The sequence below is a fragment of the Pongo pygmaeus genome, chromosome 7 (assembly GCF_028885625.2).
Source record: "Pongo pygmaeus isolate AG05252 chromosome 7, NHGRI_mPonPyg2-v2.0_pri, whole genome shotgun sequence".
Taxonomy (NCBI): Eukaryota; Metazoa; Chordata; class Mammalia; order Primates; family Hominidae; genus Pongo; species Pongo pygmaeus.
The window spans coordinates 156,724,550-156,751,935 of record NC_072380.2 but is presented as its reverse complement, the minus strand read 5'-3'; the positions used below and the strand labels follow the sequence as shown (position 1 = coordinate 156,751,935).

At 57.8% G+C, this 27,386-nt stretch overlaps 2 protein-coding genes across 4 annotated transcripts in view; one reads left to right on the top strand and one right to left on the bottom strand.

The window, feature by feature from the left end:
• Window positions 1-18,057, bottom strand: part of IQANK1 (IQ motif and ankyrin repeat containing 1) — a 54,379-nt gene extending 36,322 nt beyond the window's left edge. Inside the window, exons 1-3 of the mRNA XM_063669206.1 lie at window positions 17,954-18,057; window positions 16,243-16,331; window positions 12,206-12,295 (exon numbers count right to left, since the gene is read on the bottom strand). Of these exons, the coding sequence (XP_063525276.1) occupies window positions 12,206-12,295; window positions 16,243-16,327 (175 nt within the window). The 5' untranslated portion in view covers window positions 16,328-16,331; window positions 17,954-18,057. The remainder of the gene's footprint in view (window positions 1-12,205; window positions 12,296-16,242; window positions 16,332-17,953) is intronic.
• Window positions 14,428-27,171, top strand: FAM83H (family with sequence similarity 83 member H). 3 transcript variants are annotated; one of them, XM_054497878.2, is made up of 5 exons: window positions 14,428-14,504; window positions 21,574-22,035; window positions 22,847-23,011; window positions 23,079-23,203; window positions 23,446-27,171. In XM_054497878.2, exons 2-5 carry the CDS (start codon window positions 21,589-21,591, stop codon window positions 26,279-26,281), a joined length of 3,573 nt encoding a protein of 1,190 aa, XP_054353853.2. In that variant the 5' UTR covers window positions 14,428-14,504; window positions 21,574-21,588; the 3' UTR covers window positions 26,282-27,171. The 3 variants fall into 3 exon arrangements, with proteins under 3 accessions (XP_054353853.2, XP_054353854.2, XP_063525269.1); XM_054497879.2 differs by lacking the exon at window positions 14,428-14,504 and adding an exon at window positions 18,379-18,481; XM_063669199.1 differs by lacking the exon at window positions 14,428-14,504 and adding an exon at window positions 18,646-19,763.
• The last annotated feature ends 215 nt before the right edge of the window (window positions 27,172-27,386 follow it).

Here is a 27,386-nt window from a genome sequence, read left to right as displayed (position 1 = left end):
CTTAACAACAAAAATATGTTCTGAGAAATACATCCTCATGTGATTTCAACACGTGTGAACATCGTAGAGAGGACTTATACAAGCCTACATGGTATAGCTACTGTATACCTAAACTATATGGTATATAACTTATTGCTCCAAGGCTACAAATATGTACAGTATGTTACTGTATTTAATACCTAGGCAATTATAACACAATGGTAAGTATTTGTGTATCTAAGTACATATAAACATAGAAAGTACAGCAAAAATACAGTATTATAATCTTTGAGGACCACCATCATATATGCAGTTCATCAATGACCAAAATGTCATTATGCAGCTTATGACCATGTTTGAAGAAATAATGGCTGAAAACTTCCCAAATTTGATGAAAGACATGCATATAAACATCCAAGCAGCTCAAGTAACTCCAAGTAAAATGAACTCAAAGAGACCCACACTGAGACACATTATAGTCAAACTTTTGAAACGCAAAGTTAGAGAGAATCCTGAAAGTAGCAAGAGGGAAGCAACTTGTCACATACAAGGGATCCTCGATAAAATGACAAGCAGATTTTTTATCAGAAACTTGGAGGCCAGAAGGCAGAGGGCCAATATATTTAAAGGGCTAAAAGAAGGGCTGGGTGCAGTGGCTCACGCCTATAATCCCAGCACTTTGGGAGGGCGAGGTGGGCAGATCACCTGAGGTCAGGAGTTTGAGACCAGCCTGGCCAACACGGTGAAACCTCCGTCTCTACTAAAAATACAAAAATTAGCCGGGTATGGTGGAGGGTGCCTGTAATCTCAGCTACTTGGGAGGTTGAGGCAGAAGAATCACTTGAAACCAGGAGGCAGAGGTTGCAGTGAGCCGAGATTGTGCCATTGCACCCCAGCCTGGGCAACAGAGCAAGGGTCCCTCTTAAAAATAAAAAAATAATAAGAAGAATAAATAAAGTGCTAAAAGAAGAAAAAAAACTGGCAACAAAGAATCCTATATCCAGCAAAACTATCCTTCACATGTGAGGAAGAAAATAAGACATTCCCAGATAAATAAAAGCTGAAGGAGTTTGTTACCACTAGACCTGCTCTGCAAGGAATGCTCAAGGAGGTCCTGCAGGTTGAAATGAAAGGACACTAGATGGTAACTCAAAGCTGTTAAGAAGAAATAAAGATCTCAATAAAGGTAAACATGTGGGTAACTTCTAAGTCTATGTTTGTTTTCTATAGGATTTAAGATATATAAATTTTTTTTTTTTTTTTGAGATGGAGTCTCGCTCTATTGCCCAGGCTGGAGTGCAATGTCGTGATCTTGGCTCACTGAAACCTCTGCCTCCCAGGTTCAAGTGATTCTCCTGCCTCAGCCTCCCAAGTAGCTGGGATTACAGGTGCCTGCCACCACACCCAACTAATTTTTGTATTTTTAGTAGAGATGGGGTTTCACCATGTTGGCCAGGTTGGTCTTGAACTCCTGACCTCAGATAATCCACCCATCTCGGCCTCCCAAAGTGCTGGGATTACAGGCCAGAGCCACCACACCCAGCCCATATTTTTAAATTATTAGTTTAAAAGCTACTATTACTATAATTTTGGTTTGTAACTCCACTTTTTTTCCTAGATAATTTAAGAGACCAGTGCATTTATAAGAATTATTTATGTTTTGGGGTACACAATGTATAAAGATGTAATTTTGTGACATCAGCAACTGAAAGGAGTGGAGACAAAGCTGTAAAGGAACAGAGTTTTTTATGTTATTGAAGTTAAGCTGGTATAAATTCAAATTGCAGAGTTAGAACTTTAGGGTGTTAAACGTAAATCCCATAGTAACCACAAAGAAAACCTATAGAATATATACCAAAGGAATTGAGGAAGAAATTTAACCATTTCACTACAAAAAAATAAACTAAACACAAAAGAAGACAGTAATTCAGGAAATGAGGGACAAAAAAAGTTATATGGCATATATAAAACAAATAGCAAAATGACAAAAGTAGGTTTTTTCTTGTCAGTAATTATTTATTTTATTTTATTTTTTGTTTTTTAGAGATGGGGTCTTGCTGTATCACCAAGGCTGGAGTGCAGCGGTGCAATCATAGCTCACTGTAACCTCAAACTCCCGGGTTCAAGTGATCCTCTCATCTCAGCCTTCCGAGTAGCTAGCACTACAGGCACATGCCACCATGCCTGGCTAATTTTCTGTAGAATGTGGCCCAGGCTGGTCTCCAACTCCAGGTCTCAAGCAATCCTCTCATCTCAGCCTCCCAAAGCACTGGGATTACAGGAATGAACCACTGTGCCCAGCCTCTCCTTATCACTAATTACTTTAAATGTAAATGGATTTAAATTTACATTTAAAGTAGTTTAAAAAAATTTAAATGTAAACTCTCCAATCAAAAGACAGAGATTGGCAGGATGGATTAAAACCCCTGATCCAAGTACATGCTGTCTACAAAAGATTCACTTTAAATTAAAAAACACAAACATTGAAAATGAAAACATAGAAAAAGATATTCCATGCAAATAGAAACCAAAAGACAGCAGGAATGACTGTACTCGTATCAGACAAAATAGATTTTTAAATCAAAAAAGTTCACAAGGGAGGTTGGGCAGGGTGACTCACACCTGTCATCTCAGCACTTTGGGAGGCCGAGATGGGCGGGTCACCTGAGGTCGGGGGTTCGAGACCAGCCTGACCAACATGGAGAAACCTCGTCTCTACTAAAAACACAAAATTAGTTGAGTGTGGTGGTGGGTGCCTGTAATCCCAGCTACTTGAGAGGCTGAGGCAGGAGAAATGCTTGAACCCAGGAGGCGGAGGTTGCAGTGAGCCGAGAACGTGCCATTGCACTCCAGCCTGGGCAACAAGAGTGAAACTCCACCTCAAAAAAAATAAAAAATAAAAATAAAAATAAAATTTAAAAAAAGTTCACAAGAGACAAAGAAGGACATTATATATCAAAAAAAAGTTCAATATAGCAAGAATATATAATAACTATAAATATGTATGTACCTAATGTCTGATCATCAAAATATATGAAGCAGGCCAGGCATGGTAGCTTACACTTGTAATCCCAGCATTTTGAGAGGCTCAGGTGGGCAGATCACCTGAGGTCAGGAGTTTGAGACCACCCTGGCCAACATGGCAAAACCCCGTCTCCACAAAAAATACAAAAATTAGCCAGGCATGGTGGTGAGCACCTATAATCCCAGGTACCAGGAGGTGAAGATTGCAGTGAGCCGAGATCATGCCACTGCACTCCAGCCTGGGCAACAGAGTGAGATTCTGTCTCAAAAAAAATATATATATATATATTTATGTATATATTTATATTTATACGAAGCAAAAGCCAACACAATGGACTGAAGGGAGAAATAGACAGTTTTACAATAATAGTTGGAGATAATACCCGCCCCCATATGGATAGAACAACCAGGCAGAAGATAAGAAGATAAGTAAAGAAATAAAGGACTTGCTGGGCATGGTGGCTCACACCTGTAATCCCAGCAATTTGGGAAGCCAAGTCGGGTAGATCACTTGAGCTTAGGAGTTCAAGACCACTCTGGGCAACATGGTAAAACCCTGTCTGTACAAAAAATACAAAAATTAGCCAGGCGTGGTGGCGCGCGCCTGTAGTCCCAGCTACTTGGGAGGCTGAGACAGGAGAATCGCTTGAGCCTGGGAGGCAGAGGTTGCAATGAGCCGAGATTGTGCCGTTGCACTCCAGCCTGGGTGACAAGAGTGAAACCCTGTCTAAGAAAATAAAAGAAAGGAGAAGAAAGGGAAGGGAATGGAAGGGAAGGGAAGGGAAGGGGAGGGAAGGGGAGGGGAGGGGAGGGGAGGGGAGGGGAGGGAAGGGAAGGGAAAGGAAAGGAAAGGGACTTAACACAATCAACCAACTAGATCTAACAGACATACAGAACACTCTAGCCAATAACAGCATATACATTCTTCTCAAGTGTACATGGGATATTTTCAAGGGTAGACCATATGTTAGGCCACAAATTAATTCTCAATAGGTTTTTTAAAATCACGCTGTGCAAAGTTTCTTCTCTGACCACAGTGGGATGAGGCTAGAAATCAATAACAGAAGTAAAAGTGGAAAATTCACAAAATGGTGGAATTAAACAATATACTCTTTAAAAAAAAAAAAAATACACCCTTCAACAGTCAATGGATCAAAAAAGAAATCACAAAGAAAATTAGGAAATACTTAGGAACAAATGGAAGCAAAGACACAACATACCAAACTTAGGAGATGCAGCAAAAGCAGTGCTAAGGGGGAAACTTACAGCTATAAATGCTGAAATTAATACATAAGATTTCAAATCAATAACCTACCTAACTTTATAACTTAAGGAAATACACAAAGAAGACCAAACTAAAGCCAAAGCTAGCAGAAGAAAGGAAATAATAAAGATTAGAGTAGAGACAGACAAAATAGAGAGTATAAAAACGTAGAGAACACAAATGAAACTAAAAGTTGGTTCTTTGGAAGGATCAACAAAATTGACAAACTTTTAGCTAGATGGACTAAGGAAAAAAGAGAGAAGGTTAAAATTTCCAAGACCAGAAATGGAAGTGGGAACATTACTACTGATTCTATAGAAATAAAAAATATAGGCTGGGTGTGGTGGCTCACGCCTGTAATCCCAACACTTTGGGAGGCCAAGGCGGGTGGATCACGAGGTCAGGAGATCGAGACCATCCTGGCTAAAAGGGTGAAACCCTGTCTCTACTAAAAATATACAAAAAATTAGCTGGGCGTGGTGGCGGGCACCTGTAATCCCAGCTACTCGGGAGGCTGAGGCAGGAGAATGGCGTGAACACCTGGGAGGCAGAGCGTGCAGTGAGCCGAGATAGTGCCACTGCACTTCAGCCTGGGCAACAGAGCGAGACTCCATCTCATAAATAAATAAAATAAAATAAAATAAAATAAAATAAAATAAAATAAATAAAAAATATCATAAGAGAGTACTCTGAACAATTATATGCCAACAAATTGAGAGACCTAGACGAAGTGGACAAATACCTAAAAACACAAAACTTATCAAGACTAAATCATGAATAGGAAATCTGAATAGACATATAACTAGCAAGGAGATTAAATCAGTAATCAAACATCTCCAAACAAAGCCTGGGCATGGTGGCTCACACCTGTCATCTCAACACTTTGGGAAACCAAGGTGGGAGGATCACCTGAGCCTAGGAGTTCAAGAGCCGTCTGGACAACATAGTGAGAACCCATCTCTACAAAAAATTAAAAATTTAGCCAGACATGATGGCACACACCTGTAGTCCCAGCTACTTGGGAGGCTGAGATGGAAGGATGGCTTGAGCTCCAGAGGTCGAGGCTGCAGTGAGCTGGGATTGCACCACTGCACTCCAGCCTGGGTGACAGACTGTGCCCCTGTCCTCTGCTCAAAAAAAAAAGAGAGTGAGAGAAACCAAAACCAAAATAAACAAAGAACACTCAACAAACTAGAAACAGAAATTTATTCAGCTTGATATAGAGCATTTGCGAAAAACTAACAGCAAACATCATCCTCAATGGTAAAAGGCTGAAGGATTTTTCTCTAAGGTTAGGAACAAGGCAAAAATGCCTGTTCTTTCCACTCTATTCAGCATAGTGCTGGAAGTTCTAGACAGAGCAGTTAGGCAAGAAAAAGAAATCTAAGGCATCCAAATTGGAAAGGAGGAAGTAAAATTATCTCTGTTTGCCAATGATATGATTTTATACGTATGAATAGAAAACCCTAAAGATTCCACCAAGGGCCAGGCACGGTGGCTCACGCCTTTAATCCCAGCACTTTGGGAGGCTGAGGTGGGAGGATCGCTTGAGGCCAGGAGTTCAAGACTAGCCTGGGCAACATAGTGAGACCCCATCTCTACAAAATAAAAAAAATAGCCGGGGCGTGGTGCTGTGTGCCTATAGTCCTAGCTACTCGGGAGGCTGAGGTTGGAGGACTGCTTGAGCCCAAGAGGTTGAGGCTGCACTGGGCCATGATCGCTGCACTGAGGCGTGATCACAGCACTGCACTCCATCCTGGGTGACAGAGAAAGACCCTGTCTCAAACAACAACAATAAGAAATGTATGAATGAGGCTGGGTGCGGTGGCTGAAGCCTGTAATCCCAGCACTTTGGGAGGCTGAGGGCAGATCACCTGAGGTCAGGAATTTGAGACCAGCCTGGGCAACATGATAAAACCCCATCTCTACTAAAAACACAAAAATTAGCTGGGCGTGGTGGCACACACCTGCTATCCCAGCTACTTGGGAGGCTGAGGCAGGAGAATCACTTGAACCCGGGAGGCGGAGGTTGCAATGAGCCGAGATTGCCCCACTGCACTCCAGCCTGGGCGAGAGAGCAAGACTCCATCTCAAAAAGGAAAAAAAAAAAAAAAAAGGAAGAAATGCACGAATGAGTGAACTCCTGGCAGGAGCTCTGTAGTGACTGTCTTCTGTAAGCTCGGGTTGATATTGGGGAAAACAGCCAGGGAACTTATTGCCCTAATATCAACGGGGATGTGGGATTCTGGACAAGGTCAGTAGGGTGTTGCTGACCCAGTGAGTATGATCAGAGACACGTCAGGCTCTGCCAGCCAGACAGCAGCTGCCACAGTCTCTCACCCAGTTTCCAGATTTGAGTGAAATTCAGACTCCCAGCTTCCAAACTGAAGAGGAGGCTGGAAGCCCTAGGGCATGCGGCCCTCCCAATACAAAGCATGCCAACCACTCCCACCAGTTACGCTCCTACTCTGTCCCCGAAGGAGCCTGTGGCCATTTGCCAGGGTTAAGTGTCACCAACATAGAGGTGTACAGAGAGGCTTTTCGAGGACGGGAACGTGGTGTGTAGCCGGACACTGACATTGATGCCAGGACTTTGACAGGATCACCACGCCCCTCTGTTTACTGAAGTCATGGAAGGCACCGTGGCCCGAGTCCATCTCTAATGGGTCCAGTGGGTCTGTAGATCTGCCCTGTTTATTGGGATACACATTCTTACCTGCCAGCTGAATGCTCACGTTGGCTCCTTGGCCAGAGGAGTAAGGGTCGTTACAGTAGAAAGAACCATGTGAAAGCCTGTGGAACTTCCTCCCTCCAGCAAGACAGTGAGCCTGATAGAAGGAGTGCTTTGCTTGAGGAATTGCAGAAGTTAACACCAACATCAGAGACCAGGGAAGCAGGTGTGGTGGTTTCCATCTCCATTAGATTCACCTGCCTGGCCTTTGCAAAAACAAATAAATAATGACCGTGGGTGACGGACTGCAGTAAACTTGAAGAGGCAGCAGGGCCAGTGAGAGCTGCCACGCCGTGAGTGGTCTTTTGGCCGCAGCAGATGAACATAGCCTCTGTACTTGCTGTGTGACTAGCACCTTGGCAAATTCTTTCTTCTCAATATCCTCGCTTGGGAGGGTCAGAAGCGGTTCATCTTCACCGGCAGACAGCAGCACTCCTTCCCTGCCTCGTCTTGGGGCTGTGGCTGCTCCTGGGTTTCCTGGTGGGCGGAATCATGTCCCCCAAAGATGTCCACCTCCTGCCCCCTGGAACTTGTGAATACTTGAGGTGATGCAGCACAAAGGGAATGGAGACTGCAGATGAATTAAGGTTGCTCATCGGCTGACCTTAGGTCAGGAAGACCACCCCAGATTACCTGGGGAGATCCAATGCAATCACAAGGGTCCATAAAAGTGGAAGAGGAGCCAGGCCTGGTGGCTCACGCCTGTAATCCCAGCTACTTGGGAGGCCAAGGCAGGAGGGTAGCTTGGGCCTAGGATTTCGAGACCAGCCTGGGCAACATAGCAAGATGCTGTCTCAAAAAAACAAAGAAAAAAAAAAGAGAGAGAAAAGAAAAAAGCTGGCTATTGGAAGCAGATGAATGGGTGGCCCAGATGTGAAATTTAGCAGAAAAGAGCTTTAAATAGGTATCGTAAGTATATTAAGGAAAATATTAATGAAATGGACACAAATATGGATAATTTTCAAAAAGGAACTAAACTTTATTAAAAGTGAATCCAGCGGCCAGGAGTGGTGGCTCATGCCTGTAATCCCAGCACTTTGGGAGGCCGAGACGGGCGGATCACAAGGTCAAGAGATCGAGACCATCCTGGCCAACGTGGTGAAACCCTGTCTCTACTAAAAACACAAAAACTAGCTGGCTGTGGTGGTGGGTGCCTATAGTCTCAGCTACTGGGGAGGCTGAGGCAGGAGAATTGCCTGAACCTGGGAGGCGGAGGTCGCAGTGAGCCAAGCCCCAGTGCACTCCAGCCTGGCAACAGAGCGAAACGCCATCTCAAAAAAAAAAAAAAAAAAAGAAAAAGAATCCAATAGGTATTCAGAAACTAAAAACTACAATATATGAAACTAATGTTTCTGATCTCACTTATCTGTAAATGGCAACATAATTATTCACACAACAAAATCATTTTTTAAATATACACTATAAAGCAGATGTCGCTTCAGTCACTTCTGAAGCAGGCTTCGTGGCCTGGTGTTAAATGTCCTGCCAGATCTACAAAAGTTCAGCTTAAAGAACACACCCAACACGATACATTTCCAAGTGCAATTGCAATTCCACTGAGCAAACGAGGAGGGGATGCATGTCTAAATGCTAAACAAAGATGCATTCTCGAGGTGTTCCATCTTATCAGCAAAATCCAGACTGGAAGACTCAAGTCAAACAGCCCAAGTCCTTGAGAAAAAAAATTGTAAAGACGAAAAAAAGATGGAGAAAAACCCATACAGTTACACTGAAAGAGGCTTGCCGGACGTGGGAGCACACACCTGTAGTCCCAGCTACTCAGGCTGAGGCGGGAGGATCACTTAAGCCCAGGAGTTGGAGGCTGCAGTGAGCTAGGGTTACACCTGGGAATAGCCCCTGAACTCCAGCCTGGGCAAGACAGCTGACCCCATCTCAAAAAAACAAAACAGAACAAAACAAAAACCCAAACCAAAAATAGTGGAAGAGGGAGGCAGAAGTGGAGACCCAGAGGCAAGGAAACCCACAGCACGGCTGGCTTTCCTCATCAGCCTGGCGAGGCCGTGCCCGGTGGCCACCCTGCAGAGCTGGTAGATGAGATGTGGCGGCTGCTATAGCAGCAAGGGGACACAGGCACAGGGACCCCCCCCCATCTCCTGGGCATCTCAATGGTTCCAGAAGTTCTGGGGGGTGGGGGATAAAGACCCGGTGAAGGGGTCCATAGATCTAGGCTGTGCCAGGACACTGTAGGGTAAAAGATAGATTCTGGCACCTGTGCCTCCATCCAGCAAGAAAGACCCCGTGCTTGCCAGGCCCCTTAGCACCATGACAGCAGCACAGGCCATGTTTGGGACCATCCCCAGTGTGGCCTAGGGCTGCTGGCTAAGGTGAAAGTTGCCAGGCTGCTTGGACCACACTGTCTGGTCGGAGGATCCTGTGTGCAGGAGGTAGGGTGGGTGTGTATCCTCTGGCAGGCCCCCCGTGGAGCCTCCCACAGGTTTCTGGGGCTTTGGGGCTCAGTCACACCTTCCTGGTGGAGGCTATTCTTCTTTTGGAAAGCAGCTCCTGGAATGCTGCCTTCCCAGGCTGGGTTTCCCAGCTCCACAGTCACACCCTTGGGCAGCCCAGTAGCCATCTATTGCGTGGTGGAAAAGGTGTTTGCGGTGTTTGCGGGGCCCAGCCCAGACGACACAGGCGATTCCTGGGGCCCAAGTGTCTACATCGCATTCGCCCCTTTTGCAGCTCAGATGCCTCCTGGGGAGGGCACCGATGCAGAGGAAAGGCTGGGAAAGGCTCCCACACCAACTCCAGCCTGACCTCCCCCGCACGCTGTCGTCCCATGCAGGGAGGTCCTGGGGGGCAGCAGCAAGGGACAGCCCCCGGGGGGCACCTCATCACCCACTTCCTGTGGGTGGGAAGAGTCACTCAAGCGCTGTGTATCACCGACTCCGGACACCAGTGAGGGCTGGGCTGGCTCTCCAGGGCCTGAAGTGAACAAGCCCCGGACAGTGGTGATGTGGACAGCTGGGAAAGGCTAAGGGGTGGGTCTGTGAGGAGCAGGGAACACCAAGCTCAAGGGGAGGCTCTGCATCCTGTGGGGACGCTCCTAGAGAGAGTCGGCCCAGCGAGGGCACAGACAGGCTCGTGGACATCATAACTGCACCATGGATGTCAGCCAGCAGGCCCTGGGGCAGAGTGGCATGGGGGCAGGAATGGTGGCTACACCAACGGCAGGAGCTCATTTTCCAAGACGGATCTAGAGCAGGTCCCACCCACGCACAACAAGCCCTCTTTACAGATCAACAGACGTGGGGAGAGCAGGACTGCAGGCCGAGGAGGAGGAGGCTGGGGAAGGCGTGCTCTGTCTGGAGGGACTTCCTGGAATAGCCTCCGAGTGCAAAAATAGCGTGTCCATGTGATGGTGACCAGGTGTCCCCGCGGCACAGAAAGCGCTGAGTCAGCGGCATGGACTCCTCCAAAGGCACGTGAGCTGGGTGGCCACAGCTGTGGGCTGGAGCCTTGCACGTCCTCAACGCTAAGTGCCTAGCCCTGAGCCCACCGTCTGGAGGCAGGGCAGTTTCACTCGACACCTGCTGCTCTGAAGGGGACACAGTCTCTTCTGGCTGAAATAGACTTCCTAGCAGATGTGTAGAATCCCCCCTGCCAACCCCACCTGTATGGTTCCAGCACCCCCCTGCAGCCCTGCTTCTGAGCTGGAAACCCACTTTGTAACAAAAAGAGGCACCATGGCAGGGGTCATGGGGCTCCCTGTGTCTTGGTGTCACTTTCTCCAGGTGCAGGCTCCTGATGGGAAGGCCTGAGGGTCAGTGTGGTCAGGATGCAGCTCCTGGCTCTGTGGCCTGCAGTTTGAGTCCCTCGACAAGATGGAGCTCCCTGGTCCCGTCTGCCCCACACCCCGCAGAGCGGCTGAGGCCCCAAGACGCCTAGCCGGTGAGGTGGGGCTGTCCTGGAGGAAGGCTAGGAGTCCACCTCAAACTACAGAAAGCAAAATGGGGGCGTCCCTGCCTTTCCCTGACACTGAGAGCAGAAGAGCGGCCTCTTGGTTTCCCACCAGGAGCCTGCACCTGGAGAAAGTGACACCCAGACACAGGAATGATTGGAGACGGACCCAGGCAGAGCCTCGGTGCTGGCCTTCAGTGACAGAAGGGACATCCTCCCCAGAGTTTCCTAGGGCCTGGCCTTGCTTGTATTTCGTGCTTCCTCTCATAGCTGCCTCTTGCCAAGGCCAAATCCCCAGCTACTGGACACGCTCCACCACTGACATACCAGGAGGCCTTCCTCGGAGGTGCTCCCGCACCCCTGAGGCTCTATCAAACAACTGCCACTACTTCCGTCCTCGGGACAAGGTCAGGCTCCTTATCCTGACACCTGGGGTGGGGTGGCGGGGTACACAGGCGATCAGGCGATGGGCGGTGCCGGGCCTGGGCAGGGGAGGACAGGTGGCTGCTGGTGCCAGGCCTGCATCTGGAGGCTGCCGCCAGCATGGCCCATGCCCAGCAGGGGCGCACCAGGGTCAGACCTGATGTGGCCGCGAGGCCCGGTCGGCTCCGTGGAGAGGAGCCCAGGGAAAAGCAGGCGGATCCGTGGGTGAGGCAGGCCCGTGGCACCAGCGCAGAAGCAGGAGGGCGGGCAGCGGCGACGACAGAATGAGCAGTGAGGGCAGCGAGTGCGTGGAGACCGACGACGAGTTCGCGTTGGGAGGCGCCGCTGAGCCTCTGGGCGGTACCGGGCCCGGAGGAAGGTTTGAGCTGCCGACCCCAGTCGGGAGCAGCGCAGGGGTCGGAGCTGCAGAGCCTGAGAAGGCGATCCGGGCCCAAGGCGACGCGCAGGGCCCCGTTTCCTGCCACCGGAGGGCGGCGCGCGCGGGGCGGGCACGAGGCGGCGGACCCGGGATGGAGGCGGCCCCGACTCCCGCGAGGGCGAGTGGCGCAGGGCAGGATCTTCCCGAGAGGCCACGCACCCGGGCGGCGGGCAGGTGGAGCACCAGGAGGTGGGCGAGAGCAGGGCGCGGCGGGAGGAGCTCGGGCGTGTCGCGGGCCTGCGCCGAGCGCTCACAGGTGCGCGTACACGCGCACTCCCACACGTGCACGCACCTGCACACGCGCACAAGCACATGTGCACATGACACGCAAGCGCGCGCCCACACCCAGCGTGTCCCGGCCCAGGGCAGCCCGCTGCCAACAGCTCACCCGCTCACCCCCAGCAGCGCCGGACGTGCGGGCTCTCACCTGTGGGGGCCTGTGGGCTCTCAGCCGGCGCGGGCTCCCTCGCCTGCCGGCCCGCTTTCCTCTGGGGCGGGCGGTTCTCCCCGGGCTTCCCTAAGGGAAAACGACGGTCAGTGAGCTTGGGGTGAGAGGAGAGGCCCCCATCCCCATTAGTCTCAAGAGACACTTACGGGGCACCGAAAGGGCCGTGCATCCTGGCAGATAGGGAGCCCCCCACCCGGGCCTCCTCCCGACGGAAGCACACGGACAACCTTAAGGAGCATGGGCTCCTCCAGCAGCACATACTCCACTGCACAGGGGGTCTCAGGGAGGCACAGGCGAGAGCCAGCCAGCAGGAACGCACCTGGGCTCTTGTGGGCCCAACGATGGGCAGGTTGTGCCTCTGCTAGAAGGACCCTGTGGGCTGGCAGTGCTGCCTGCCCCACCCCTGACACTGTCCCCCACTTTGTGCCACATCCCTCCCCCAGGCCCTTCCGGTCTCTGTGTGTCCAATTTGGCACTCCCCTGGCAGGTGGCTGTCCCTCTGCTCCTGAGCTGCTGGGGCTAGGACTGAACAGGAGCGGAAGCACTGCTCCAGGCAGGGTTGCGCCAGGCAAACCAGTCTGGCCAGTGTGGCTGAGCCGGCTGGGATGGGGCCCTGGGCGTGGGTGTGAGTCAGCAGCCCCGGGCTGGGGAAACCCCTCCCAACAAGAAGCCCAGAGGACGCCGGCATTTGGGGCTAGCCCTGCACCCCCACCTCCGGCCCCGAGACCCAAAGGCAGCTCTGGTCCAGTCAGGCCCTTGTTGCAGCGCGCAGGCCAGCCAGCCCCCAGCCAGGATGGCACCAAGAACCCCCGCCCCACCTCCATGACGGCCAGGAGTTTTCTCGGGGCCCCACATCAGTTCACAAAGCGCCACGCAGACCTTTGAAGGCCCAGTCTCTCCAGTCAGCCACGGCGCAGTGGCCCGAACGCTGCCCTAGCTCCCACTGTGTCCCTGGGTCCTTTGTCTCCACCAAACACCACGGGCAAGCCCAAACCCCAGCGGGGCTCCTGTGAGCGTGCTAGCTGCCCTGGAGCCCTCCAGAGTGCGTGGGCTGGGGGTTCCCGTGGCCAGCTGGGCTCAGGTTGTCTGTGGCCAGGGAGGGTCTGGGCCCTGAGGGTCAGTGCAGCCAGGATGCAGCTCCTGGCCCTGTGGCCTGCAGTTTGAGTTTCCCTCGACCAGCTGTGGGACCGGGGGAGCCGGGATGGGGCGGGGGCGGGGGCAGGGGGCATTGGTGCCGCCCAGGGCAGGACTAGACACGCCCGTTGCTGCGCACAGCGCACAGCCAGCGCTCTGGCTGCTGCGCTGCCTCCTCCGGCTTCTCAGCCTCCCTCCCAGTCTCGCCAGCAGGGCCGGTGGCCTGTAAAGCCCTGTGCCGCCGTGTCAGCGCGTCAGTCAGCCTCTCGGCCCAGGCGAGCCACCACGCCGCGGAGTCCCTATAAACTCCCTGGTGTGGCCCGGCCCCACCGAGTGGGGTCAGTGAGGCCCATAGGCAGAGCCAGAGTCCCAAGCTGCGGTGCTGCGGCCTCCAGCAAGGGGCAGGACCTGGAACAGGGGGCCGAGCCTGGCGTGGGAGCACACAGCCACTGTGGCCTCCAGGGATGCCCTCTGAGCTGGCCTGAGGCCGGCTGGTCCATAAGCCAGGGCCCCTGGGGAGCAGACACCTGGTGAAGGAGGCACTGGATCCAGGGCCATGTCTGGGAAACGAAGTCGAGTTCGCAAACCCCGGGCCAGGAGGGCAGGCAGGGCCCAGCCGGCAGCTGGGCAGCAGGGCCCTGAGGTAGAGCCCCCACCCCCCACCTCAGGGGGCCCTCAGGGCGAAGCGGGGGTGGCCCCTACAGGGCACGTGACCAGCATCGAGCCAGCACCTCAGGGACACCCCAGCGTGGCCAGGCCAGAGCAGCCACAGGCAGCCTCGAGACCGGTGCCGGCCGCTGCTCCGGGGTCTGAGCTGGTGCTGATCCTTGCTGGGCACATGGAAGGCTGTGGAGCAGGGGACCCCATGCCGGCCCTGGGCCCCGAACTGCTGAGGCTCCATGAGGTCCAGCTGTGCCTGGCCCAAGAGCAGCTGCTGCTGGAGGACCGGTGGCAGCAGGTCCAGCTGCAGATGCAGCTGTGGCGGGAGGAGCAGCTGTGGCTGCAGCAGCTACAGGAGGAGCAGCTGTGGCTGCAGCAGCTACAGGAGGAGCAGGCCTGGGTACATGTGGAGGGGCTGCAGCTGGCCGTGGCCCTGGAGCAGCTCCGGAGTGAGGGCCTTGAAGAACTGCAAACCCAAAGCCAGGTAAGGCCTGGATGGGGTGGCGGGAGGGGTCCTGGACTGCTGTGTTGGTGCGGTGGCCACTGCAGCAACCTAGGGATGCCTGTGGAGGCCCAGGAAGCCAGGCTGGATGCAGGGCATCTGTGGGCCCATCTTCACATCTGCCAAGTGAAGCTGGTGCCCACCACACAGGGCACTGCAAGACCAAGGGACAGCAAGCCTGCCCAGGCTGGCCCAGTGCTTGGTGGAAACGGGCACTGAGGGCAGATACTTGTTCAGGGACAGAGGTGTCCCTGCAGCAGACCCAGGCATGCTGGGCCAGAGCTGTCCAGGGCAGTGTATGGGCTGCGGTGCAGGGCGAAGGCCTGGGTGTGCAGTCAGTAGGTAGCAGAACTGAAGAGCACAGCCCCTACCCTCGCAACCCAGTTTCCTGGCTGCCTTGCTGGTCCGCCTGCCCTGCCCCCTGTTTATTGGAGTGCAGTGTACTCAGGGCTAGAGATTGCGGAAGCAGCATGCGGCGCCTGTGCCCATTATCCTCATTCCAGGAGGGCTGCTGGCCTCAGACGCAGCTGGGGCTATTCTGGGGAACTAGGATCTAACCCCAGCCTGGCGTGGAGGAGCAGTCACCATCATCCCACCTGCTCCTGGGAATCCAGGATTCCCAGGAATCTGGGAACTCTCTGGCATCCAGGGGTGTTAGGCCAGGCCCACTCTAAGCAGAGGAGCAGTCTGGGGAGCAGGATGGGGTGCTCTCTTAGCAATCACAGACCCCAGTGCAGGCCTGGGTGCTGAAGGACCCCAGATTTGCAGCCTGGAACGTGTTCACAGCCAGCACAAAGAATAAATGGGAGTTGGGGCAAGGGAGTGACAACAGTGAAGGCGGGGTCGGGTGGGGGAGGGTACTGGGGGAAGTCTCCTTCCTGACCCACAGGAAAACCCAGCCCAGGTGAGTTGTCACCATCCAACCTGGAAGTGACTATGGAGAAGGTGACTGGGAGCAAAGCCGCAGGCAGAGGGCAGCACAGGGCGGCCCAGGTGGAGCAGAGAGTCAGAGAATACACGCTTAGACTGAGAATCCCCTTAGACTGAGAATCCCCAACTTGGACTTGAACCCTCCTGTTTCAAAATCCATTTCTGGCCACCTAAGCCCCTCCCACTGGCTCCTGCCCCCTTCCCACCTCCATGTGTTCCAAAGCTGGGCTTATCTGAGTGCTACCCCTAGGCCCCCACCCCAACCCCAGGGGTATAAGATTCAGGCTTGGCCGGGCATGGTGGCTCAAGCCTGTAATCCCAGCACTTTGAGAGGCCGAGGCGGGCGGATCACCTGAGGTCAGGAATTCGAGACCAGCCTGGTCAACATGGCGAAACCCTGTCTCTACTAAAACAAAAATACAAAAATTAGCAGGGTGTGGTGGCCCACGTCCATAATCCCAGCTACTCGGGAGGCTGAAGCACAAGACTCACTTGGACCCAGGAGGCGGAGGTTGCAGTGAGTAGGGATTGCGCCATTGTACTCGACTGGGTGACAAGAGCGAGACTCCGTCTCAAAAAAAAAAAAATAGATTCAGGCTCAAAGTCTGAGATGAATGAATGCGCTCTGAACCCTCAGTCAATCACACCTAATCCCAACTCAGAGGTCCCCTGAAAGCCACTCTTGGAAGAAGGGCTCTCCTCAGAGAGGGTGTCTCTCGGCGGCTACATAGAAGGTCTCACAGGTCAGTGTCTGGGTGACAGTGCTCTGGAGGTCAGAGAGTGCACTCACCAGCAGCAGCTCTCGTCTTGGGCCCAGGGTGGAGCATCTGCCACTTCCCAGCTGCAGCTTTGGGTCTCCCCTTCTTACTGTCCATTCTCCTGGGGGGTGGGTAGGGAAGGACCAGGGAGAGGGTGCTCAGAGTGGCAGAGGGCAGGGGCAGTGGCAGTGGGGAACAGGGCACACCATGGGGGACTGAGTGGATGATAGCAGGAATATTGGCTCCCCTGAGGCTTCCCAGCTGGTGTCCTGTCTGCCTGCCCGCCCCGGGTGTGTGCCCAGAAGCTTGAGCCGGGACGCCTGGCAAGAGCACTTGGCCACATCCCATCCCCTGGGCCGTGGCTTGCCTGCCCCTCCGCCCCAGGCTCAGCCCATCCTGCCGGGCGCAGGATCTGGAGTCCAGCACTCTTCTCACTGCCCCAAGCTGCTGGGTTGCCAGTGGGCCAGTCTTTGTTCTCACCGTAAGCATGAGCACGGCCCTCTCTGCTGAAGCCTCCATGCCTCTCCACTGCCCTGGGAACCCAGCCCAACCGAGCCTGCTCCCCAGCCCACCCAAGACACTCACCCCTCCACACCCTCAGACCTTATGTGGTCCCGGCCCTGGCAGATGGTGGTGTCAGGCCCTGGAGCAATACCCCTCTCCCTAGTCCACACAGCTGACCCCCAAGTTCATTTCCCTGGGAGGCTCCTCCTGCCTGCCGCAGCCTGTCGGGGTCCTCCCCGGTGCCCCATGCCCCTCGCCCGCTGCAGCACAGTTGTCTGGGCAGTGGTCTGACCCCCCCACCCATGTTTCCAGCATGCTGGTACCAGTGGGGTGTCACTGAGTGTTTGGGGAAAGAACAAATGAAACTGGGAAAAACAGAAAATAGGATTACATGGCAAGAGGGACAAAGAGAAAGGCGACTGATGACCGTCAGAAAGGGTTGAGGCAGGGCCAGTCCTTGGGGTGGGAGTGGCAGGAGCGAGGGGTGGTGGTTTGGACAGATGATCCAGTGTAGGGCAGGGCCTAAGAGGGGGAGGGGCCCTAAGTGAGGGCCTGAGGGGGACCTGGGGGACTGGAGCACCCAGGGGCAGCTCGGGGTGGTGTGTGGGGGTTGCTGTGTACATGGGGGGGTGTCTGGTATGTGAGGCTTGGTGTGCACACTGGGTCCCTTGTCCGTTGGGGCTTGCTTTTTGCAGAGTCCCTGTGTGTACACAGGGTTCCGTATGTGTGAGGGAGGTCACCTGTGCTCTCAGAGTCAGTGTGAATATGGCTTCCCCTGTTTGTGTGTGGGGTTGGTGTCTGAGAAATCTCATATGCAGGTGGGGTTCTCTAGGTGTGCGGATGTCAGCGTGTTCGTGGGTGACTGGCATGGGCAGGACTCGGTGTGCTCGTGGCTTCTGTCTTCCTGAAGAGTCTCCTGTGCTTGGGGGTTGGTGTACATGAGGGACAGGTCATTCGGGGTCCGCATGTGCATGGGGGGTCACTGCGGCAGAGTCCCCTACAAGTGTGGGCATCGGTATGAGGGGATGAGGGAGAAAGATGGGGGACCCCAGGTACTTGTGGGCATCAGTGTGTGTGGTGAGGGTTGGGGTCTGGGGGTCCTCTGTGTGGGCGGGGTCCCCTCTACGTGTGGGGCGCTGGTGCGGTGGGAGACCGGTGTGTGGTGAGGGGATCCCCTGTGCTCTCGGGGCTCCCAGACCCGGCCCCGCCCGGGGCTCGATGCCGCCCCACCGTCCTCACCTGTCGCACCTGCCTCCCCCAACTCAGCGAGGAGGCCAGAGCTCCGCCCCTGGCGTCGGGCTGGCTCGTTTCCTAGCGACTGAGCCGGAACTTCCGAGTCACCCCGACTTCCGGGGCGAGGGTCAGGGGTCAGGCTAGGAACTTTGAGCCTTGGGTCAACAGTTGGGCTCCCGGGGGTCGGGGTCTTTGAGTGGGGGCCTCACGGTCTCCGGCGGCGCTGGGCCGGGGTCTCCGGGCGCGCGGCCGCAGGGCACGGGCGGGTCGGGGCGCGGGCCGGGGGTGCGGGCTGGGGCTGGCGGCGGGCGCGGGGCGTAGGAATGCGGGCGCGCCGCGGGTGGGGCTGCCCCGCCCCCAGGTGCTGCCCGGGCAGGCAGGAGGCAGGAGCGACGGGCGGGGCGGGGGCGGGCGCGTGAATCAGGCCGGGCGGGCCGCGGCAGGGAGTGGCTGCCGGACCGACCGGACCGCGAGGCCGCTGGGCGGCGGTCGGCTCCTGCTGCCCCTGTGCCGAGACCCCGCGCACCTGGCCAGGTAGGGCCCCCTCCCCCGGCCCGAGCGGGGCGGGGCGAGGCGGGGGGCGGGCGACCCTTGGCGCGGTCCCACTTGGGTTACCCTTGCGCCCACACCTGGGCCGGGGCCGCGCGACCCAGAGAGGGGCGGTGGGAGTGGAGCGCGGCCGCGTGGGCGGGGCCGGGGCGGCGGGGCTGCTCGGACAGGGGGCGCCGCTGTGCGGATATGGACGCGAGCGCCCCCGCACGACGCCGGCCCGAGAAGAGCCGAGTGGGAAGGGGCCCGGGATCCGGGTCGAGCCTGCCTGGCCGTCCAGACTCGCTCCCGCCCTCGCGGCCTAGCGGGAGTCTGGGTGCTGGGCACGGCCTGGACCCTTCCCTGGGGACGCCCGCCCGGGCCGCCGTGGACTGGGGTGGCCAGGGTGCGGCCTGGATCCCCGCGTGGCGAGCAGGGCGAGTGATGGGAGTGCTGCCCCTCGCGCCCACGTTCCTGGGCTGGGGTGGGCGGATAGGGCACCTAGCCGCCGCAGCCGCGAGCTCGTAGGGTGCACTGACCCCGTTGGGGGCTGGGGTGCCCACTCCGCAAGTTATCACTGAGCGACTTCCGGTCTGTGAGCCCCGTCCCCCGCACCCCACCTTTCCGCCGCCTAGAGCCTCCGCGCCCTCCTGCGCCCATCAGAACTTGGCGCAGGTTCACCCCACTTTGTGTAGGAACTCCGGATCCTTCCATGGGGTCCTCCTTCCACATACTCAGGAACCCCACTTCCTGCCAGGGTGGAGAGGATGGGGTCCTTGAAGGCCAGCTGAGGGCCCTGACTTCGAGTCAGAGGTCAGGGGTCAGCAGCAGAAGAGTGGATTCGTGCTGAGTCATTGGCCATGGGTGGGTTCCGCGCCCTCCCTCTCTTGGGCAGACGTTTGGTAGGCAAATGTGTGGGCATGCAGGCCACTGGGGTGCTCCATCTTGGGCTCGGGAGTGGCTGCGGCCCCGTCCATGGCCCAGGAGACACGTACCCATGAAAGGAAACGATGTGAGGAATGAAGCCATTGGAGGTCTGGGCATCATCCTGTGAGGACGAGGCGTGTCTGCTGGGAGGGCTCCTGGCCACGGAGGCTTCCACAGTCTGGATGGTCCCTGCCCCCATTACACACAGCCTGGAGCCTGGACACTGTGAAATCCAAAGGGACAGTGGGGGTCCTTTCTAGAGTGTCCCCCCAGCGTCGGGAAGTGCCCTCAAACAACATCAGCAGGGTTGTTCCCCTGCCCTGTATGGTCAGACACCACCCCTACAGCCAGGCTGGCAATGGTGAGTGGGCGCCCCAGCCCAGCCAGACAGGCCTACACCTCACCCCCATGTGGTCGGCCTTGATTTGCCCCTGCACAACCAGAACTGTGTGCCCTAACCAGCCCCATATGTCAACCATGAGGACAGTGCCCCAACAAAGAAACGTTGGGACAGCTTCTCCCAAGCCGGTTGGCATCTAGGGCCGTTGAGTGGCACCAGGTATTTCCCACGTCCCAACTCTATGTCACCCCCAGGGGCACCAGGCAGGACGGCTGCCTTCTGACCCCAACATTCTCAGCCAAGTGGCTCCGGCTAGCACCCTTGCAGTCCAGCTGGCCGGCATCCATGCTGTCGGCGCCCAAGGGCACGCTCCTCTGTCTGGGCACCTTCCTAGCCAGGGCCAACATTCAGGAACCTGTGTGCTAGGCAGGGACAGGTGTCCTGCCTCCCTCCCCAACCCGAGGAGCAGTGGGATGGACTGAGCGGTCCCTAGGGCTCTCCTTCCAGGGAGAGGTACCCAGGTAGCTCGGTGGCCCTGTGTGCGTGGGCCCTGGGCGCTCCCCATCTGACACCTTTCTGGAGAGGCCAGGCCCCCTGCAGGGACCCTTTGGAGAACAGAGTGGGCCGTGGGGCAGCCAAGCATGGATGGTGGTGGGGAGCCCAGGACCTAGAAAGGTCCCTGCTGCCCTGGACGGGGGCTGGTGGGGACAGGACTCTGAGCAAGTGGAGAGCCAGATCTGGGCAATATGGAGTGCAGGCCCTGCAGGGCCCTGTGGGCACCAAGGGACTGTGGCCCAGAGAGGTTTTATCTGAGAGGGACAGTGACAAGAAAGAGGTCAAGGGTGGGCCAAGAGAAGAAGGGGGAGCTGGTAGACAGGGACAGAGTCTAGGGGTCAGTGTTCCAGGGCTGGGCAGTCATAGAATGGGCTGTGGGAACCCAATTGTGAAACCCTGAGGATGGGGAGGAGGTGTGGCCCGGGACTATGTGTGGGGCTTAAGGCTGCCATTCCAGGAGGAGGGTAGTCACAGCCCTGTTTGCTGCGCTTACCTTGGGCTAGGCGTGGTGTCATGCGGACCCTCAGCTGTCGTGCAATAGAGGTAGGCCAGAGAGGTGCAGTGACCTACCCACGGTCTCCCAGGCAGTCAGAGACAGACACATGGGCGGCATGGGCAGCACCAGCTTGTCCAGTAGGCACAGTGCCAGGGGTCCATGAATGTCTTAAAATAAGAAAAAAGTGAATATTATAATGATGAATGCAGCCTGGATTGTTTGTCTTTAAGCCAACAGTCAAAATATTTTGGGGGGGGGTTCGTTTTATTTTTATTTTTTGTAGCAATGCGGTCTCACTCTGTCACGCAGGCAGGAGTACAGTGTCACAATCATAATTCACAGCAGCCTCCAACTCCTGGGCTCAAACAATCCTTCTGTCTCAGCTTCCCAAGTGGCTGGGACTACGTGTGCACGCCACCATGCCTGCCTTAATGTTTAAAATTTTTTGTAGAGATGGGGTCTTGCTGTGTTGCCCAGGCTGGTTTCAAACTCCTGGCTTCAAGCAGTCCTCCTGCCTCAGCCTCCCAGAGAAAGGAGAGACAGAGCTGGGATACCTGTGCCCCAGCCCTCTGCCAGTGTCCCCTCAGCTAGGGGCATCCTAGGGTCTGGGTTGCCCTCTGTGAGCCTGGCTCGGCTGGTGCCCTGGAAGGCCTCCTGGGCATGGGCTAAACTCCAGCCTACCCAAGTCACTGACAGCCCTTTCCACAGTGTGTCCATGCTTGAGGGTAGGAGGGGTCCCAGTGGCCCCACCCCTAGTCATGTGTCTCCCTGCCCCTCCAGGCCCCTGGCCCCAACATGGCCCGTCGCTCTCAGAGCTCCTCGCAGGGGGACAACCCGCTGGCACCCGGGTACCTGCCGCCTCACTACAAAGAGTACTACCGCCTGGCGGTGGATGCACTGGCCGAGGGTGGCTCGGAGGCCTACAGCCGCTTCCTGGCTACCGAGGGGGCACCGGACTTCCTGTGCCCTGAAGAGCTGGAACATGTGAGCCGACACCTTCGGCCTCCGCAGTATGTTACCCGAGAGCCACCTGAAGGCAGCCTTCTCGACGTGGACATGGATGGCTCCTCGGGTACATACTGGCCGGTGAACTCAGACCAGGCCGTGCCTGAGCTTGATCTGGGCTGGCCTCTGACCTTCGGCTTCCAGGGCACCGAGGTGACCACCTTGGTGCAGCCACCGCCCCCCGACAGCCCCAGCATCAAGGATGAGGCCCGCAGGATGATCCGTTCCGCCCAGCAGGTGCCATCTTGGGCTTGAGGGTAGTGGGGGAGGGGCCTGGGCTAGAGGCACGAGGGTGGAGGAGATGCATGAGCATGATCAACTTGTGGGGTGAGCCCTGAGCTCCAGCTGGAGTGGGGGTCCCTGGCAAAGATCTTCAGGGCTGCCAGGTCTCGGTCATCAGGGGCTGCAGGCTCTGCACAGGTCTGCTTGCACGTGGTCATGGCCAGTGCCCAGAAACTCGGGGGCTCTGGGATGGGTGGGCACCCTACCAGCCTGGGTTCATTGTTCAGATAATTACCTCTCATCTTGCCCGGTGGCCCTTGGCCAGCTGAGGGCTTCTAACCCTCACCAAACAGCTAGCAGACGGCGGAGGGTGCTGTTAAACCATAGCGACTGAAGCATCAGGTCCAGACGCTAAAGGCCCATGATTTTCTCCCCTGCCCAGGGCAACAACCCCGTCCCAGGGCAGAACTGGAGCCTGGGACTCGGCCCTGACAGCTGCCCTGGAATGGGGGCAGCTCAGCTGTCTGTAGGATGGAGGGGATTTTGAGGGGCCCTTGCCGTGCCCCAACCTGGCCCACCCTCGTCCAGGGTTCTCTGCCCTACACCTGCCTCGGTTTCCCTCTTATGGCCAGCCGTTCCACACCTCTTCTGTTTGGTCTCTTCTTCCTGCCCATGTTCCCAGACGTGGTCCCACTCCCTAGGATGGACTAGTTAGTTTCACAGTGGTTGTGGGTGATCCAGACGCCTCCCGGGCGTGGAGGGGAGGCTGGACAATGGTGTGGGGACAGCTGGGGCCTCTCCTCTCCTTCCTGACCCGCCCCTGCAGGTGGTGGCCGTGGTGATGGACATGTTCACTGATGTGGACCTACTCAGCGAAGTGCTGGAGGCCGCGGCCCGTCGGGTCCCAGTCTACATCCTGCTGGATGAGATGAATGCGCAGCACTTCCTGGACATGGCCGACAAGTGCCGTGTCAACCTGCACCACGTGGATGTGAGTTCCCGGGAGTGGGAGATTGGGGAGGACCCGTGGGAGAGATCTGACTCCCCTCCCTCCCCAGTTCCTGCGTGTACGGACTGTGGCGGGCCCCACCTACTACTGCCGCACTGGGAAGTCCTTCAAGGGCCACGTCAAGGAGAAGTTCCTGTTGGTGGACTGTGCCGTGGTGATGAGTGGGAGCTACAGGTGCGCCCGCGGGGTTCCCTCACCCCCTTCTCTGGGGCCTCCTCCTGTAGCCCCAACACCCCCTTTCCACACCAGGGCCCTCCTCGCCAGGAGCCCTTGTCCTGTAGACCCCTGCACAGCCTAGCCGGGCCCAGGTCCTTGCAGACCTCACATCCCTGCGTCCTCCCCGCCTCACCCGCTGCCCACGGGGCTGCAGTGCCCTCGCTCCAGCTCGGTTTGACTCTGGCCCTGACCCCCCACAGCTTCATGTGGTCCTTTGAGAAGATCCACCGCAGCCTGGCGCACGTGTTCCAAGGAGAGCTGGTCTCCAGCTTCGACGAGGAGTTCCGCATCCTCTTCGCGCAGTCCGAGCCGCTTGTGCCCTCGGCCGCGGCCCTGGCCCGCATGGACGCCTATGCCCTGGCTCCGTATGCCGGGGCCGGGCCTCTCGTGGGCGTCCCTGGGGTCGGGACGCCAACCCCCTTCTCCTTCCCTAAACGAGCGCACCTCCTGTTCCCGCCACCCCGGGAAGAGGGCCTGGGCTTCCCCTCCTTCCTCGACCCGGACCGCCACTTCCTATCGGCCTTCCGCCGGGAGGAGCCGCCGCGGATGCCGGGGGGCGCGCTGGAACCGCACGCGGGGCTGCGGCCGCTCTCACGGCGCCTGGAGGCCGAGGCGGGGCCGGCTGGGGAGCTCGCGGGCGCGCGGGGCTTCTTCCAGGCGCGGCACCTGGAGATGGACGCCTTCAAGCGGCACAGCTTCGCGACCGAGGGCGCGGGCGCCGTGGAGAACTTCGCGGCCGCGCGGCAGGTGTCGCGACAGACGTTCCTCAGCCACGGCGACGACCTCCGCTTCCAGACCAGCCACTTCCACCGCGACCAGCTCTACCAGCAGCAGTACCAGTGGGACCCGCAGCTCGCACCGGCGCGCCCGCAGGGCCTGTTCGAGAAGCTTCGCGGGGGCCGCGCGGGTTTCGCGGACCCGGATGACTTCACCCTGGGCGCCGGGCCGCGCTTCCCGGAGCTCGGACCCGACGGGCACCAGCGGCTGGACTACGTGCCGTCCAGCGCGTCCCGCGAGGTGCGCCACGGCTCGGACCCCGCCTTCGGGCCCGGACCCCGCGGCCTGGAGCCCAGCGGGGCCCTGCGCCCCAACCTAACCCAGCGCTTCCCATGCCAGGCAGCGGCGAGACCCGGCCCAGACCCCGCTCCCGAGGCAGAGCCGGAGCGCAGGGGCGGGCCCGAGGGGCGGGCGGGGCTGCGGCGCTGGCGCTTGGCCTCCTACTTGAGCGGCTGCCACGGCGAGGATGGGGGCGACGACGGCTTGCCGGCGCCCATGGAAGCGGAGGCTTACGAAGACGACGTGCTGGCTCCCGGGGGCCGGGCACCTGCCGGCGACCTGCTCCCCTCGGCCTTCCGCGTCCCTGCAGCCTTCCCCACCAAGGTCCCGGTGCCGGGCTCGGGCAGCGGCGGCAACGGCCCAGAGCGCGAGGGCCCGGACGAGCCTGGCCTGGCCAAGCAGGACTCATTCCGCTCGCGCCTGAACCCCCTGGTCCAGCGCAGCTCCAGGCTGCGCTCCTCGCTCATCTTCAGCACGTCACAGGCGGAGGGCGCTGCCGGGGCTGCGGCGACCACCGAGAAGGTGCAGCTGCTGCACAAGGAGCAGACGGTCAGCGAGACGCTGGGGCCCGGCGGAGAGGCCGTGCGCTCCGCGGCTTCCACCAAGGTGTCGGAGCTGCTGGAGAAGTACAAGGGCCCAGCCCGTGATCCCGGCGGCGGCGCGGGCGCCATCACCGTTGCCAGCCACAGCAAGGCCGTCGTGTCCCAGGCGTGGCGGGAAGAGGTGGCGGCCCCAGGTGGCGTGGGGGGCGAGCGCCGCAGCCTTGAGAGCTGCCTGCTGGACCTGCGCGACTCCTTTGCGCAGCAACTGCACCAGGAGGCGGAGCGGCAGCCGGGAGCCGCATCGCTCACCGCGGCGCAGCTGCTCGACACGCTGGGCCGGAGCGGCTCCGACCGCCTGCCCTCCCGCTTTCTCTCTGCCCAGGGCCACTCAACCTCCCCGCAAGGGCTGGACAGCCCTCTGCCTCTGGAAGGGCCCGGGGCGCACCAGGTGCTCCATAATGAGCCAAAAGGAAGCCCCACCTCGGCTTACCCTGAGCGGAAGGGGAGCCCCACGCCTGGGTTTTCCACTCGAAGAGGAAGTCCAACTACAGGATTTATCGAGCAGAAAGGGAGCCCCACCTCAGCCTACCCCGAGCGCAGGGGTAGTCCGGTGCCCCCCGTGCCGGAGCGCAGGGGCAGTCCAGTGCCCCCCGTGCCGGAGCGCAGAAGCAGTCCGGTGCCCCCCGTGCCGGAGCGCAGGGGCAGCCTCACCCTTACCTTCTCCGGGGAGTCCCCGAAGGCCGGGCCCGCGGAGGAGGGGCCGAGCGGCCCCATGGAAGTCTTGCGTAAAGGCTCCTTGCGTCTTAGGCAGCTGCTGAGCCCCAAGGGCGAGCGGCGCATGGAGGATGAGAGTGGCTTCCCAGTGCCACAGGAGAATGGCCAACCCGAGAGCCCGCGGCGGCTGTCACTGGGCCGGGGTGACAGCACGGAGGCTGCCACAGAAGAGCGGGGTCCGCGGGCGCGCCTGTCCTCAGCCACGGCCAACGCCTTGTACAGCAGCAACCTTCGGGATGACACGAAGGCCATTTTGGAGCAGATCAGCGCCCACGGCCAGAAGCACCGTGCGGTCCCTCCCCCGAGCCCCGGCCCGACCCACAGCAGCCCCGAGCTAGGCCGTCCACCGGCTGCTGGCGTCCTAGCCCCAGATATGTCCGACAAGGACAAGTGTTCAGCCATCTTTCGCTCGGACAGCCTGGGGACCCAGGGCCGGCTGAGCCGCACGCTGCCAGCCAGCGCGGAGGAGCGCGATCGGCTGCTGCGCCGCATGGAGAGCATGCGCAAGGAGAAGCGCGTGTACAGCCGCTTCGAGGTCTTCTGCAAGAAAGAGGAGGCTAGCGGCCCTGGGGCAGGAGAAGGCCCCGCGGAGGAGGGCACTAGGGACAGCAAGGTGGGCAAGTTCGTGCCCAAGATCCTGGGCACGTTCAAAGGCAAGAAGTGAGTCTTCTGGCCTAGCAGCCCTGGCCAGGGTGCCCACATCGCTGCCCCGGTCATCCGGAAGCCCCGCGGAACAGAGAGCACTGCTCATGTGCTTGAGCAGCGACTGTCAGGCCACAGCCGCTTGGGGCTTGGCTGAGTGCGCCAGACCTCGGCTCCACTCCACTGGAGGCTCACCTGGCAGCTGCCGTCTCTGCCCACTGGCCTCCCCGACGCTGGGGCTCCATCCCGTCGCCACCAGTGCCTTTCTCCCGTCAGCACCTTCATCTCTGCACCGTCAGCCTTGCGTGGCGCAGCGTCTGGCTCCACCATCTCTTTGTGCCTCAGTCCCACCCCACCCCCACCTTTTTTTTTTTTTTTTTTTGAGACCTAGGGCTGGAGTGCAGTTGAGCGGTCTGGGCTCACTGCAACCTCTGCCTCCCGGGTTCCAGCGATTCTCCTGCCTCAGCCTCCTGAGTAGCTGGGATTACAGGTGTGTGCTACCACGCCCAGGTAGTTTTTGTATTTTTAGTAGAGACAGGGTTTCACTATGTTGGCCAGGCTGGTCTCCAACTCCTGGCCTCAAATGATCCGCCCGCTTCAGCCTCCCAAAGTGGGGGGATTACAGGCATGAGCCGTGCACCCCGCTAAGTCCCCTATCCTCTTGCAAGGGTCTCGCCTCTGTGCCTCAACTCCCCATTCTCTGGGCCCTTTTCCTCCTCAGGGCCTCCTGTTCTCAGGGCCTCCCCCCTCCCTGCTCCTTCCCTCTCTCAGGGTCTCCCCCGTTCTCAGGGCTTCACTTCCTTTCCTACTTGGAGTCTCCCACTTGCTGCCTCCCAGCATCCTTCTTGGAGGCCCGTCTCTTGCTGTGGGGGAAGACTGGGCTGGCTGCGGGCAGTTTGCAAGGGGGGGTGTGGGGTGGAGCTGGACCAGAAGACGCCCCTTGGAGTGGCAAGGAAGCTGGACAGGGCAGGCCTCTGGGAACCGGACGCGGGGAAGCCCGAAGGGGCGCCTTGGCCAGGTCTGCCGTCTCCTCCAGCAAGGCTCTGGCCGGCACTGGGTGAGAGTGGGGAGGGGGCACTGGGCTTTGCAGCACAATAAAACATGGTCCAGACAACCTGTGGCCCCGC